The following is a 16,143-nucleotide window of genomic DNA, read 5'->3' on the forward strand; positions in this document are numbered from 1 at the left end:
AGGTGAGTGGTTTTCCAGATATTATTATGGCAAGAAATATGTGTATGTTGTAACAGAAAATAAATGTTTCTTCTGGGTACTTACTTTTCATAATTATTTGCAATAAGTCTGGATCAACACTCAACAGCTTCAAACTCTCTGGACCCTAATATAAATAAGACGTATTGTGATTTAAAGGTAAATGAAGATGAAAGTTTCTGGTTCTAACATCAATAGTTTCTGACACTGAGACCATTTTCTTGCAGAACATGAGGAAATCTGATATAAATTGTTTTAGAAAATAGAGTATACCTTTATAGTGCTATACCATTACATATATAGTTCTCATTGCTATCTATTTTTCTTCCATTCAATCATGCCTGATTCTCATTGACTGCCTGGACAAGTCCTTGCAGTTTTCTTGGCAAGGTTTTTCATAAGTAGTTTGCCATTGCTTGCTTCCTAGTGAAAAGAAACTAGTCAAAGGTCATCCAGATGGCTTTGTGCCTAAGGTGAGACTAGAACTCATAGGTTTCTGGTTTCTAGTTTGATGTCTTAACTACCACATCAACCTAGCTCTCACTTACGTTGCTATTCAGCAGAGGTGGGTTCCTACCAGTCCGCACCTATTCGGTAGAACCAGTTCGTCAAATCTACTGAACCGGTTAGAAGAGGTTCCACCAGTGGACCCGGAAAGCAGGCCACACCTACAGAAGAGGTTCCAAAAATTTTTGAAACCCACCACTGGTCCTTGGATATGATTATTCTACACTACCATGCTCATATTTATAAAACTCAGTGCCTCTGTGAAAGGTAAGGATGACTACTGCGTTTGTGGTGCAATCAGAACATTGCGTGTGTTGAAGTTGTTTTAACGCAAACCAAAGATGCCTTTTAAAAAACAAGTTTACATCATATTCTTATGCATGCCAATGCTGTGTGTGAGGTAATTTAAGGTGGTTCTGACAAGTGTCGTCGGAATCTTCATATCCGGTCACATGGGCGGCAAGACACTCCCATCCAGTCACATGGGTGGCAAGACACTCCCACAAAGGAGGCCACACCCACAGAGTAAAAAAAAAGAGTAGGTTCAAACAATTTTTGAAACCCACCACTGCTATTCAGATACATTAAAAGTAACATATGACAATGATATGCATTTGTATCTGATTTCATGATAAAGACTAAGAAGATAAGAGTTTTATTTGTGCATATTCATATTTGTCTACAGTGTTATCAAATGTATTATTACCTGCTTTGCTCCTTTTCTTTAAATTTGGACTGCTAACAGGGGTGAGTTGCTGCCAGCATGCGCAGAACATTAAAATAGAACTAAAAAACATGCTGGCAATGGCATGGGCAACCGGGGAACCGGTTTGGGGGCTTGGCCAGCCTGTCATCCCTACCAGTTTGGCAACCCAGTCACAATTTCCACTACCAGTTTGCCCGAACCCGTGCGAACCAGTAGCAACCCACCTCTGACTGCTAAGCAAGATCGCAGAAATGCAATCGTTCCACTGATCAACATAATCTAAGATATTGTTTGGATCTTTGTACTTACTTCTTAGCACTTGTCATTTCCCCCACTTAGTGTTTAAAATGCTACCACCAGCTATTCAATTTTTGCTACAGTGATGCCATGACAACTCTCACGTGACCTGCTGCAAACACACCACTGTTGTTAGAGCTTTGCTCAAGAAGGTTCCAGCTGATGACTCATACTCCTTGAAGGACTCCAGATTTAGATATATTTTCGGCTGTTTTAAGATGCATCGTGCCTACCAGCCAATTCTGCCGTGTGGCAATAAATACCTTCAGCAGAAGTGGGACAAAACTACTTACGAAGAGCATAAGAGAAAGGTAATCATAACTTTTTGATAACTTAAAAGCCATATGCACAAAGATAAACTTGTTGAAAGGAATAACTTTGTGGTCTGCAAAGGATAGGATCTGTTAGCCACCTCTTACCTTCCTGTTTATAGGTATTCTCTGCATGCCGTTCTTCTCAACTTTATATTTTAAACTAAATATAATTTTAGTACTCAAAATGTAGGTATAAAATCCCTTCCAAACTTAAAATACTTAGGGTAATACTTTTTTTTTTTAACCCTAAGTAAAATGTAACATTTCCCAAAGTATGACTACTTTTTGTAACTTTGAATGGTTACTAAATGAACTATTGTAAGTCAAGGACTACCTGTATTCAACATTGGGCCGCAACATTGGGGACCACAGGCTTAGAGAAAATTCATAATCAATGTGTTGATCTGTTCCCTTCTGATAAAGGTGCTCTTTTATGACATTACAGTATAATTCATCTTGATTCTACAGCATTTAACTAATTATTTCTTAAGACTGATTATAGTTCTACTTTATCATTATTCTGTTCTTATTTAGGTCTTAGGCCTTTTAAGGTAAACGATAAATAGGCATCCTATAAATATACTGTTCTGGAGTGTGTCTTGTAAGAACAAATGTAAAAACTAGCTTTATGTCCATAATGAGCTACAAGATAGAAAATGGTTATACCTGTAGAGGACATAAAGGATCAAAGAGGAATAAATAGGTGCTAGATAGGGCATGAAATAGAGAGTGACCATTGTAAGTGGAAGAGACTGGGATATTGAGTGAGCTAGAAATATGATGATGATGATGATGATGATGATGATGATGAAGAAGAAGAAGAAGAAGAAGAAGAAGAAGAAGAAGAAGAAGAAGAAGAAGAAGAAGAAGAAGAAGAAGAAGAAGAAGAAGAAGAAATTTCATGTATCTGTATGCAACGTTCATCTCAGTTCAAACCCATTAAATTGTAATCCTATGAGTAGAATCCTGGGATTAAGAGCCACTAAACAAGTATGACTTACTTCTGAGTAAACATGCGTAGAACTGTGTTAGTCAGATGTCACTATTTTGAGACATCTTTCTGTAGGAAAATTTTCCAGAAACAATGAATAAATGTATGAATGAGTGAACATGTAATTTAGCTGGGAGTATGGTGCACTGAATTGTAAAAAGATATATATATACAGGATTATGTTACTATGTTATGTTATGTTATATTACTGTATTGTGTTCAAAGCCCTCACAATGTTTACGAGTAGTCCTCACTTAACAACTGTAATTGGAACCAGAATTTCTGTCCCTATGTAATTTGTTTTGTGACTGCATTGTTTAGCAATGGCAATTGCCATCGTCAAGCAAGGTTTGCAGATTGTTAACTGAGGACTTTCTCATGACTTCCTGTCTGCGTCCAAAAAGCACAATCAATAGGACAACAAAGCATGCCCGTCACAAGAAATACCAGTAATTGATAAAATAAATACCAGTAATTGATCTGAAGAGGCCCAATGCTATTGTATCTACTTTTAAATAGCAGAGAATAATGTATACTTCCAGAAAGCCACATCAATTTTAACAGCATCTGTACAAGTATAGTCTGAAATGTAACACCACAAACAGTGTATATCTTCTGTACTATTTGCTGTTTGCTGCAAGGAGGCAAATTGCTAGGAGGCAGAGGCAGTTTTTTCCCCTTGTTTTCCTCCCAAAAAGTTAGGTGCATCTTATACTTTGGAGCATCTTATACCTCGAAAAATATGGTAAGTGAGGAATATCTGTAATCCTGCCACACCATTAGAATTCTAATTGCAATAGAGAGAGAAAAAGTGAAGAAATAATTGTTGCTTACTAAGAGCCAATGGGTTCTACTTCAGGTATTAAACAAATTTGGGAGTTTCCAAAGCTAAACATCAAATTGAAAGTAAGAGCCTTATTGATTCATTCATTCCAAGTGAAAATTAAAAACAAAAATTAAACACAAAATTAAACACATTTTTTAACCTGCTGCAGATCCTAAGAGCCAAGCCTGTGGTAGACACATCTACTCCTCCAACATATGGACATCTTCACTTGAAATTAAGAAAACTTAAGGTATGCTGCAATTTATACTTTTCTGTAGCAAAACCAGAGACAAGAGGGCTTAAAAGATCATGAGGTGCCCCATTATAATATAAACATTTATGAACTACAATCAAGATATTTTTTATTGTGTCTTTTTAAAATTTTTATATTTAAATGTCAGCCTTGCAAGATTTCAATGAGACAAGAAATACATCCAGGAGTACTAGCTGTATCTTCATTGCAAGGTTACATTAATACAACCTTGCAAGACTGAAAGTTCTCTCATCTCTCATTTTCACTGTCCTGAAAACTAGGTTTATCATAATTTTGTATAGGCAAACTATCTTTCAAGCCCTTACGATATTTTCTCTTTACTCCCAAGATCATCCCCATATACCATTACCTCAGAAAAACGCCCTGTTTTATACCATTTGAAGATATCTTAAAAATACAAATCTAGCAAAAACTAAGAGGTGAATTACTTAAGAAGAAATTTTCAAGATACTTCTTTTGCTAGCTGATGTGAATAGTGCATGGCCTTGATCTAATCTGGATATAGGAATTGAGCGGAACTGCACTAGGTCAAACTACAGTGGAGGTTGTCCATAGTAATTTTCAAATACACATGGCTCCGAATCTCATTTTTTTGAACACTTCAGGTTAACATGTGATTTGATTGGTTTTGGCTTTGTGTAAGGTATGTAGTATGAATCTAGCCATTGTTTATGAACTGTGCCATTTGGCTTGGTGTTTTCTGTGAAATACACCAAGCAAAATATAGATCTGTCATGGGTAAAAGAAATAGTGTTGATACAGATACTGAGTCAGAAAGAAATACAAGTAGTCCTCAACTTAAAACCACAATTGAGACCAAAATGTATATTGTTAAGTGCAAAATTTGTTAAGTGAGTTTTGCTTTATTTTATGACTTTCCGCACCACATTTATTAAGTGATTCACTGCAGTTGTTAAGTTAGTAACATGGTTGTTAAGTGAATCTAGTTTCCTCATTCACTTTACTTGTCAGAAGTTCGCAAAAGGGGATCACATGACTCCGGGACACTGCAATCGTCATAAATGTGAGACAATTGTCAAGCATCTGGATCAGGGGTGGGTTCCTGCCAGTTCTAACCTCTTCTATAGAAGAGGTTTCACAAATCTACAGTGCCGTTTAGAACCGGTTCCAGCTCCCTCCCCCTGCCTGTCCGCACATCATCAAGATGAAGAGCGAGAGGAGGAATTCTGGGAGTTGAAGTCCATAAGACTTAAAGCTGTCAAGTTTAAACACCCCTGGGGTTTTTTCTAAAGGGTTAGGGGTGCAAGGGTCTTGTAACTTGACAACTTTAAGACTTATGTGCTTCAAATGCCAGAGTTTCTGAACCAACATTTTGGTTGCTAAGCAAGAGCATTGTTAAGTGAGTTTCACCACAGTTTACAAGTTGGCCACGCCCACACAGTCACATGGCTGGCAAGCCACTCCCACCCAGTCATATGGCCGGCAAGCCCCTTCTACCCGGTCACATGGCCAGCAAGCCACTGCCACAAAACAGGCCACACCTACAGAAGAGGTTCTAAAAAATTTTTAAACCCACCACTGATCTGAATGCAAATCATGTGATCAGGGGATGCTGCAATGGCCATAAGTGTGAAAAATGGTCATAAGTCACTTTTTTCAGTGCCATTGTATAGGTAGTGTTAATGGGGATGGGGGGGAGAGGAAAATATTAATTGGATATAAACATAATGTATTAAAATATTCTTTTTTTAATGCCTGAAGCTTGATACAGACCGCTTGTCTACAATAGAACGAGATAACCATTTGTTACTAAAGAAGATATCTTACATCATGAAGACTGAAGGAAGAGTAGATAATAAAAATGAATATGTAACCAAAAGGTAAGGTTCAGAGTAAAAATGATGAAATGATATAGCTGTAATAACTGCAATATTATTCTACTTGGGGCCCTTCTGCCTTCCGGCTGTTGTCTCCGTAGTCCATGGTTACAAGACATGTATACTTTCAAAAAAAATGTTATGTGGCTTACAAAGTTAAGAGATCAAATAGGAATGAGATCTAAAACATTTTCCCAGATTTGATTTCCTAATTTCTGCTACATAAATTGTTAAAATGGTGTGGGGTGAGAATTGGGTTAGTGGATGTAACATTTACTTGAGTTGTAGAGGACCATTTACCTGAGCTATAACTTGCATCATTTCATCATTTTTGCTGAAGGTTTCATCCCAGCTTCCAAATAACTTAATAAATATTGCAGATGTTGGGAAACTGCCAACCAGACTGCTGGGAGGAGGAGAAGGTTACAAGTGGGGAATTAGCCTTGAGTCCCTGTGCAGCTACAAGAAGCATAAGCCTGCTTCCCCTCTCCTCCCCTTGCCCAGATCCATAAAACCTTATCTACTTGTTCATGGGGAAGGCAAAGAATCTGGGTGATTCTTGTAATATAAGTAGAAATCAATGAAGTTGCTGAGTTAAGCTATTCATGAATGGCTCTGATTGCTTGCAGTTCATAGCAGAGAACTTATTACTCCATTTATTTGGTGCGAGGGGGAAAAAAGAGAACTCCAGCTTTTATTGGACTAATAAAAAAAGTCCAGCCAAAAAAACCAAAAACAAAACACAGGATAGTTCCAGGAGAAAAAACTAAAATATTTCTACTAAGTTTCAAACTGCTAACTTCCTGTGTACTATATTATAACCCCTATGCTATTGAGACATTACTGCAAGTTTAACAATACTATAATTACAGTTTAGGGATATTAGGGAGCTAAACCAGAAAAAATGAAAAAAGACATTCTAATGTTAAAACTGGTTGCTATGGACTATATAGGAGTGCAATAGCTCAGCAGTTAAAGATACTGATCTTATCACTGAAAAGCTGACAGCCCAGGGGTGCAAGACTTGAGTCTGTGTGGCAGGCTGAGCTCCTGTTACTTCTCCAGCTCCTGTCTACTTAGCATTTCAAAATAATGCAAATGAGAATAGTTAAATAGGTATCACTTATAAGGCAACAGCTTTCCTTGTCCCCCAATATATAGTCACACTAGCCACATGAGCATAGACGTCTCTTCAAATGATGCTGACTTGCTTGGTTAAGAAACGGAAATGAGCACCACCCTGTAGAATCAGACACTACTGGACAGGAGAAACATTTACCTTTATGTACTGTATGCATGTATATGCATTTTGATCTTCTAGCTATGCACACTTACGTTTTTGAAAAAGTATAAATAATAAAAATAAGATCTATTTTGGTAATAACTACCAGCCTAATTAAGGAGACACTGTCATACAATACACATAACTAGATCAGTTAAAGTTCATTGTATTAAAACCTGGGAAGGTTCCTTCTAAGCAGTTCAGTTCAATAGCACAAGATAAAGTTTTAATATTTAAATCTCAGGGGGGTGGGGGGGGGCGCTTTTCAGTCCTTGCTAATTTGCAGTATTAGAACTTCCATCATCCAGAGCCATTGTGAAAGATAAACAGTAGTGCAAGCTACAGCAATGTGACAGTAACAAAAGAGAGCTGTGAATTCAGTTTAAGTTAATTGAAGGTGCTCAGTGTAGAGCAGTAAGAAGAATTTATTTTCATTTGCCTTTCTGAAGATAGGACAGAATGCATTTCACTTTTGATGCTTGAATGATTAATTTATTACACAGAGCTCTCCCTCCTCCCTCTGCTTTTAGTTTAAACAGAGAAAAACGAGAGCAAGAATTATTCAAAATAAACCATGAAAATTGTGCCATTCTGGAAAGAATTGCAAAGTGTAAATCTCGGTACAGTATCCAGAAATGGAGCGAAGATTGGCAAAAGACTAAAAACTACATGAGCAGTATTACAAGATATCCTCAAAGCCCTTGTGAGTTGCAGATTCAAAAGGTAATTACTGCTGCTAATTATATACATACCACACATTTCTGCTGGTCTCTGTGTATCTCTAGGTCTTCTGTTGCTAAGCTGTACCTCTTGCAGTTTTTAGGGCAGAAGAAACTTGTGTTAATGAAAACCTGGAAAATTCCATAGTTGCTTCAATAACTTGAATAGCATTTGCTAAACCCATGATAGTTCAGGTAGTTCAGTGGATTGTAATGCAACTCACTTTGTTTATAAGAGATGGATTTAAAAGATGCTAGGAAACATAAAGTATGAATAAACGGGATATAAAAAGCTGCTAACATGAAGATTAAATGAATTTAATCTGTGACTCTATTTTGGTTTATTTAATTACTATTAAATATCAATGTAATATCAATTTAAGGGATACGGTGGCTCAGTGGCTAAGACGCTGAGCTTGTTGATCAGAAAGGTCAGCAGTTCAGCAATTTAAATCCTTAACACCATGTAACTGAGTGAGCTCCCATTACTTGTCCCAGCTTCTGCAGTTCAAAACCATGTAAAAATGCAAGTAGAAAAAATAGAGACCATCTTAAGTGGGAAGGTAACAATGTTCTGTGCGCCTTCGGCGTTTGGTCATGCCGGCCACATGACCACAGAGACGGCTTCAGACAGCACTGGCTCTCCAGATTTGAAATGAAGATGAGCACCACCCCCTAGAGTCAGGAACGACTAGCATATATGTGCGAGGGGAACCTTTACCTTTACCAATGTAATGGTTTCGTGAAAAACTTAGCTAAGAGAATTCAATATACAAGGATACAACCAGAAATGGATTTGGATTTGGAATGGATTTCTTGTGGAGACCCTTAAACTCTGAATAATGAGTCCCGAATTAATTTTTCCTGCCTGCAGCATTGATCCACCTACTGTGAAAGTGAATATTTTAACTACCTCTTATTTTATTTTAATAAGAAGAAAACTGTGGCAGTTACCTATCAGATGATTACTTTCATATGGCGAATATGAATGAAAATGAGGCAGACATTCCTGCTAGAGGAGAGGATGGAGTGGATGATTTTTAAAGCAGGGGAAAAAACACCCATAGGAGAAAAGAACTAAAGTACCAATGAGGGGAAAAAAGGGAAGACATTTCAGTTACATAGGACCAATGAACAAACAATCCTTGTATTGGCCATATTTTGCATTATATGCATATGAAAATAATTGTTGCTTCACAGTATTATTTTTTGTAATTCAAAGGTAATGATTGATCCTTTTGAGACTCTCATTAAGGGAACATTTCAAATCAGTTCAAACTGATGGGCATGGTGTCAAGATTTGGAATGAATCCACTGACTGATCATATGAAGCTCTATACATAAAAATTTGCACATGCATACATTTCACTAAGCTTAAGAGTATGGGAGTTCCAAGTTTTGTAAATAGAAAATTAATCAATGTTTTTATATAAAATATTATTTGTCTTTTTTTCTTTCTGTCCAAAATAACATATCACTAGCACTGAAATTATGCAATCCACTTACTTTTCCCATCCCTCTAAGGTCAGATTTTATGTATCCAAGTAATACCTAAAATCCTGGTCTGCTTTAAAGATCAACAAAAGCAATTCTTAGATGTTAGAAGCATGGGAAGGCACTTTCCTTCAAAAGGATTTTAAGACTTTTATCTTCATGCAACAAATATCTTGAAGGGAATAAATGTGAAGTTGCAATGCTTTCTCTGCTTTACATTAATCCAAAATCTCAAACCATTTCTAAAGCAAACATTCCTGAGTCAAGGGTCTGAAACCTTTGCAAGAAAGCAGAGAGAATGTAAGTAATTCCCAAATCTGTAAATACCAACACATTCGGTTGAATTGTAGTTCAATTAAAATAAATTAAACAGCATTGGAACAAGGTCTCAACAACCAGAAAAGCAACCAGAAAAGGACCAATATTGTCAAATCTTGCAGCTGTTATAGTTGTAATAGAATTTGTATTAAAATAAGCAAGGTAATCGAATTAAAATAATTGAATAGTTAACTTTTGAAAAATTTGCAAAGATATTTGAAAATCCATCTTTTTGTTTTAAGAAAATAAAGCTATTTTAAACTACTCATTTATCCACTACTCATTTACCACTTATCATCACACAGGGACAACATAAGAAAATGTATAAAAAAAGACTGAAAGATAACAAACTGAAAGTTGAACATCTGACAGATAAGCAAGAACAAGCAGTAGAACTAATCCACCAAGACAAAGAAGTGAGTGAGGATCATCAAGGAGAAAATCCAATAGAAAAGGCTTAATTTTAATTCTTGCATTGGCAGTTCAGACAATGGACATTACACGCTTGAATTCTTGATGTATGGATATAATTACTGGGAAATTACTATAGTTATAAATATTAAATATGTCTCATAGATGAATAATGTTCACACCAGTTATTAAGTATGAACGTATTAGCAAGCTAATTAGGCTGGCCATCCTAAGTCATTTACATTAATGATAATTAATTTACAAGAGCACTACTTAAAGCTGAATATTATGTGATAGTCAGAATCTTCTTTTCTAAAGCAAATGTAACACAATATTAATAAAAACTACAACAGGCTGGCTGACTGATAGATATTTAAGGCTATGCTAAAGTGTGTTAATAACAGAAATCTCTTAGTATGCTAATATATTAAATAAACAATAGCTCATTAATAAAACAATTTTGATGATCAGTCATATTTTTTACATCTTCTAGTGGCTTTTCTTTAAAAGTATTCTGAATTATACTGTCAGAACGATGAGATTCAGAAATGTGCCATTTTTTGTGCTACTCGTGATGCAATCCAATGCTTTACTTGTGTGAAATATGAATTTAAAAAAATAAACTCCTGGTGATTTCATAGATAGTACATCTATGTAGTTTTCTTGATAACAGTGTAGAATTTTAATGTATAGACCTGGAATTCCCAGGGAGTTTCTTATTTTAAAATTAACTTTACCTTTTCAAAATCATCACTGCTTCTACCTGGATGCACAGGATTAAATACATATTGTATGCAGTTAAACATACTGTATATGAAGTATTTATCTGGTTAAATAAAATGGATTCAGATTTAATTACAAAGTAGAGTGTGATTTCAACTCTATAAATAATTCTATATGTACTCAACAGAATAGTAGCAAAATCATCATGTTATAATTTGAAATTTTAAACACTTGTGGTTTTTAGGTTCTGCATCAACAATTAGAATTAACACTGGATTCTTTTACCACATTCAAGTAGGTGTCAAAAATATATATCAATGTCTTGGTCCCATTTCTCTGAAAACATGTCAGGAGTTTTAGCACATTCCTAGTCTGATTTGTGCAACACATATAGTATACAATTGCAATAGTGTGTGTTCCTTTTATCAGTGCACATTGTAAACAATTGGCAACTTGAAATCTCGTTACTTTTATATGTAAATATACTTGATCATTGCCTAGGATATGGAACCATAGGCTAAGATCTATTTATAGCTCAACAAATAAAAGTGTTGAAGTACCTTCTATTAAGGAACAAAGAACAAGTAAATTACAAACACATCATAAAATGAAATGACAGTTGGCAAACTGTAATCCTTCTTCCTGAATAAACATACTTTGATCAGCAGTGTTGGGTTCTTAAATGAGATTAAAGAGCATTCGATGGATCATGTGTCTTTCCCCTCACTTAAGGAAAACCACACACATGAATAGATTTACAATGCTGACAGTAGGCTCTTGGTCTAAGATCCAAAATATACAGAAGCAGAAATTTCAACCAGGGTTTTATGTCATTAAAACAAAAAATCAAAGTTGAAACCTAAAGGAGAAAGCTACATAAGTAGCTACATAAGTAAACTCTCCAATACTTCAGTCATCATTAAAATAGACTTTCCGTAATAAGCTGATTGTTTGTTTTAAAAAAGAATATTTTACTTTCCAAACACCTTCTGTGTGAGAGTAGGTGGTTGGTTGTTTAATAAGCTGATTGTTTGTTTTAAAAAAGAATATTTTACTTTCCAAACAGCTTCTGTGTGGGAGTAGGTGGTTGGTTGTTTGCAGTCATAGATTTATCTTTAGATAAAAATTACAACGGTGTACCTGAAATCAATTTAACATGGACAAATATCATAAAAGGCAAAGTTAAACCACCAGATTTCATTTTTGTCTGTGCATTGCTTAGACTCAATGCTTTCTCTTAGCAAATGAGATAGCACAATTTTGTTAACCTTTTCCCAGAAATTTCACTAGTTGAATTTGTTGGAAGAAATGTCCTTCTGGATTCAGTTCCAAGTGGGGAAAAGACACTAGAAACATGGAGGCTGCTTGTAAAGATGGTTTAATGGTGTACAGGGTCACATGGCTTGAGCTCCTGAACAGAAAAAGGAATCACATGCTTCAAATGTTGGGTGAAGAAGAAAAGAGGCTGAGATGCTGAAAGTTCCTGGTTTTATGCCTTATACAATAGCAGAGTTGGAAGGGACCTTGGAGGTCTTCTAGTCAAACCTCCTGCCTAGGCAGGAAATCCTATACCGTTTCAGACAGTATCTTTCTGGTCTTTGATATTGATCTTGTATTCTGATTGGTTGTCAGACTCCCATAGGACCATGCATGGGTATCTGTAGGCTGTGCTTTGAGTCAAAGTTTGGTTGCCTTGCTGGCTGATGTAATTTTCCTAGGTGCCTTGTGGTGAGTTTCTGTAGAAAGCTAATACTACTTTTGTTATGTAGTGTAGACTAGCTCAGGCTTTAATGACTCGTTGAGAAAGGTGGGGGAGTGCAGTAAGCTGCAAGGAGCTGCTTTGTCTTTAAAAACATGCTTCTCCTGTTTCACACCCAGGGAGATATAATATTCTGCCTTTTTAATATTTCCCAGGATATTTCATTTTTCTAGGAGAGGGATGGGTTTTAACTTCCTACAAATTCTTCAATTAAAAAACAACAATGACCTTAATGTCTTGATTAGGATCATCCCAACCATTTGCTAATATAGAAAGAAATTCAGCTCTGCACACCAGGCATGGTATAAAAGATAACTCAGTAAAACATGTACAACTGTCTATTTCTAAGCACACATATATACAAACCCCTGGTAAGGGATATAATTAAAATTCCCTTCCGTGACCATTGAGAATAGGATAGAATGCCCTTCTGATGTGAAGGCCCTTCTATAAAGACCAGGAACACTTCTACAAAAATATTTAAGAGAAGGTATAAGATATACTGCCAAATGGTGATATACAGTTTATATCTGCTTTTTGTAAATCTAAATCAAACACCTTCTTCTTAACCTCAGCAATGGCTTTCTGCACGGAAGATGAATCAAGTGAGGATTAAGAGTCCATAGTAAGTCAGGCCAGTGACTATCTTTGCTGGAGAAGGTGTGTTTATCAGAATGAGAGGGACAGGGTTAGGGTTAGGAAACTGTGCCCAGTGGCACTGTCAGCCTCTGTTTTGGTTACTTGCTTATGGCTGCTTTGCTACTCTTGCTTACTGTCGGCTGCCATAGGAATGGGGGGGGGGCATGGTATTGGGGAAGGGAATAATATTGTACTGGAGGAGTTTTGTTCTCACCATCTTCTGCGCATGCTGGTGGCTGATGTTTGGATTTGGTCAAGGCCAACCGTCTCACATACCAACTTGATGAGGCTGTTTGAAGATGCACCCCACATGACACCTTAAGGAGTTGCAGATTGGACACTGGGTTGGGGAATTGGGGGGAGGGTGCTGGGTAAACGTTTGATATGTATATGTTTCTGCCTTTCTGGCTCAGATCTTGCTCTCCTTTTAGCTACTTTCACTTCATATCCTGTAAAAGTACTTTATCTCTATTAACATGGAGTTGAGGTTTTTCTTTTTGGATATTGAAGGTGGCATAGCCAAACATTTTAAAGCCTTTAAAGAAGAAGGCAGGTAGAGTCTGGGCCAATCCGACCCCTGGAGGTATGATATTCCACGGAGAGAGATCTGGCCATCACATGGAAGCAACAGATACCTCCACCAACTCCAAATCACATTGCCCCTGCTCTGACAGAAAAAAAATCAGACCTGGCATTAAATCACTAATGCTTGTTGGACTCGGGATGAACAGGAACAGGCCCATGCCTGTCATGGTAGCCATGAATTTCTGAACTGTCTCTTATCTCACTTCCATGGAAGTCAGATTGAAGTCCCCCAGAACCATAAGAAACTAAGAAACTCTATCATCAATTCGTTTATGGAGACAAGGAGTTTGTGCAGGGAGGTTGCTGTACCACAAGGTTACTACAACAGCTGATCCCTGTTCGTGGCTTATTGAATATGTTACACAGCATGCTGAAATCATGAACCATAGTTCTGGTTCACATAAGGCACTAATCCTAAACCAAACCATATTAAGAATTAACATGAAGTTTGAAACAAGTTTTATAAATCGGAGTGATTTGGTTGCCTGTTCCTGTGACCACCTCCATTCTCTAACTGTTCTTTCCTAAACTGTTCTTTAAAAATCAAAGTGACACATCAGCAATATAACATCATTTATTAATTGCACGGTACCTAATTTGTTACATTCATATATTTTATGTTCTAGAATATCAGAATTCACCAAAATCTATTGAGTAGCAATATAACTATTCTCTTGAAATATGCAGGCAGCAATTACATATATAAATTAGGTATTTAGTCCTTCATCCTCAAATATAGCTTTGTAATTCCAAAACATATGGTTCAATTACTACTTCACTTTTAGACTTCAGCAAAATTTAAATAAATCAAATGCTCTGTTATTGGTTTCCTTAAAATACATCATCATGTTGTTTGTTAGTGATTTTTTGTATCTCTCCATTAGGTTACTTTGAGCTTTTCCTGGCGATAAAAAATTGGAACACACATTTAAACTTCAATGAAGCCTAAACTACATGGAATGCTATTAAAATGATGGCTAATTAGTAAACATAAACATAATGGTTTAAATTATTCTTTTTGTAGTCTGTGGCAACAGTCCAATACTAGCCCTGTTCTATACTCTATGTTAACCCAAGCCCATATTCAGGGGAAAAACTGTTGCACACACAGCTAGTATAGATTTAGTTACAAACATATAAACTCTCTTCACCAACAATCAAAATACCTCATTCAGTTTTGGAGAGACATAGTGACTTGTAGGGAGGAGAATGGGAAAATAAAGAAAGCAGGGGGGAAAGCATATATAGGAGGGTATTGAAATGCATGAGGCTTTGAGAGACTAAACTGTGCTTGGAGTGGGGCAGAATAGAAAGAGAACACACATATTCATCTACAGGTTCTGAGCTGCCAGTAAGTGATGCATGTAGTTCTCTGAGCTAACAATGTTATCCAGAAATGATTTATGATTTCTTGCCATGTTATAGCACCATCATGTGGCTATGTGCTTCCTTCATGAAAAAAGACTGACTTCACATTTTAGTACTATTCCTCCTATTAAAGTAATACTTCCAACTTTCACATCAGTATTTTCTAGAATTATATTATTATAGAATTCCTCTATTACATATTAATTAATTAATTAATTAATTAATTAATTAATTACTTTAATTCTAGCTATTTTAAGACACGCTAACTGATCATATCTAAATAGTATCAACATTATATTTGCACATACTGTACTTTTTTCTTAAATTTATAAGAAAACTGGAAGAAAAAACACTTCCCAGTGTTAGTGAACATTGGGTATAAAAGCACTAGTTGATGGGAAGTAGCATTTCAATTTCTGGTCATCCACAAATAGAAATGACAATTCAGTACCCAATCCAGTGGATTATTGTTGTTTCAATTATTCAATAATTTTGTGAATAAGATATGTGGTGTGTCAGTTAAGATTTTGGACTTGATCTGGTGTGACCCAAATTCAAGCCCATGAAGTTTACTAAGTGGCTTGGGGCAGTCAAATGCAACCTTACAGGAATAAAACAGGGTAAGATGTCCTATGTATTTCTATCTGAAAACTCGGCTGTAAATTTAATACTTAACTTGTATTGTAATTGTTGAAATTCCATTATTGGTTGCTGATGGTTTACCCTGCCTAGTGATGTCCCCCAATTAAGAGGTAAGTTACACTGAACACAAACAGGAGTTATTTCTGTTTTTGCATTACTCAATTACTTTTTCTATAAGAAAAAAATACCAAATACCATTAATGTATAAAAAGTAATAATTCTGGAACCCACAGATGTAGTTCAAATTAGGAAGAAAAAGCCTGCTGCCTCTTCAATTTATTTCCCTTCTATAAATGATTAAATATGACGAACAACAACAACAACAACAACAACACCACTACACATTCCTAAGTAAAGCCTCGGTACTTCATCCTCTATAGGTCGGACATCCTCGGAACGCCAAGCGCAGAGGCCGCGTTTCCGGCGACACAA

The 16,143-nt window shown here is 36.2% G+C and overlaps 1 protein-coding gene across 1 annotated transcript; it reads left to right on the plus strand.

Moving 5' to 3' along the window:
* Window positions 1-1,640: 1,640 nt before the first annotated feature.
* CFAP97D2 (CFAP97 domain containing 2) lies at window positions 1,641-10,403 on the plus strand. Its single transcript, XM_014060207.2, has 5 exons — window positions 1,641-1,839; window positions 3,829-3,909; window positions 5,656-5,774; window positions 7,584-7,776; window positions 9,890-10,403. Exons 1-5 carry the CDS (start codon window positions 1,747-1,749, stop codon window positions 10,043-10,045), a joined length of 642 nt encoding a protein of 213 aa, XP_013915682.2. The 5' UTR covers window positions 1,641-1,746; the 3' UTR covers window positions 10,046-10,403.
* Window positions 10,404-16,143: the final 5,740 nt, after the last annotated feature.

Source organism: Thamnophis sirtalis, unplaced genomic scaffold (assembly GCF_051295495.1).
Source record: "Thamnophis sirtalis isolate CommonGarterSnake01/CBP01778 unplaced genomic scaffold, rThaSir2_p1.2 scaffold_12, whole genome shotgun sequence".
Lineage (NCBI taxonomy): Eukaryota > Metazoa > Chordata > Lepidosauria > Squamata > Natricidae > Thamnophis > Thamnophis sirtalis.

Bases quoted from the DNA above. Each gene is read 5' to 3' on its own strand.
- CFAP97D2 (XM_014060207.2), top strand. From the start codon at position 1,747: ATGCATCGTGCCTACCAGCCAATTCTGCCGTGTGGCAATAAATACCTT. The intron at 3,910-5,655 runs GTATGCTGCAAT...TAATGCCTGAAG, and splicing joins TGAAATTAAGAAAACTTAAG to CTTGATACAGACCGCTTGTC. The intron at 5,775-7,583 runs GTAAGGTTCAGA...CTCTGCTTTTAG, and splicing joins AATGAATATGTAACCAAAAG to TTTAAACAGAGAAAAACGAG.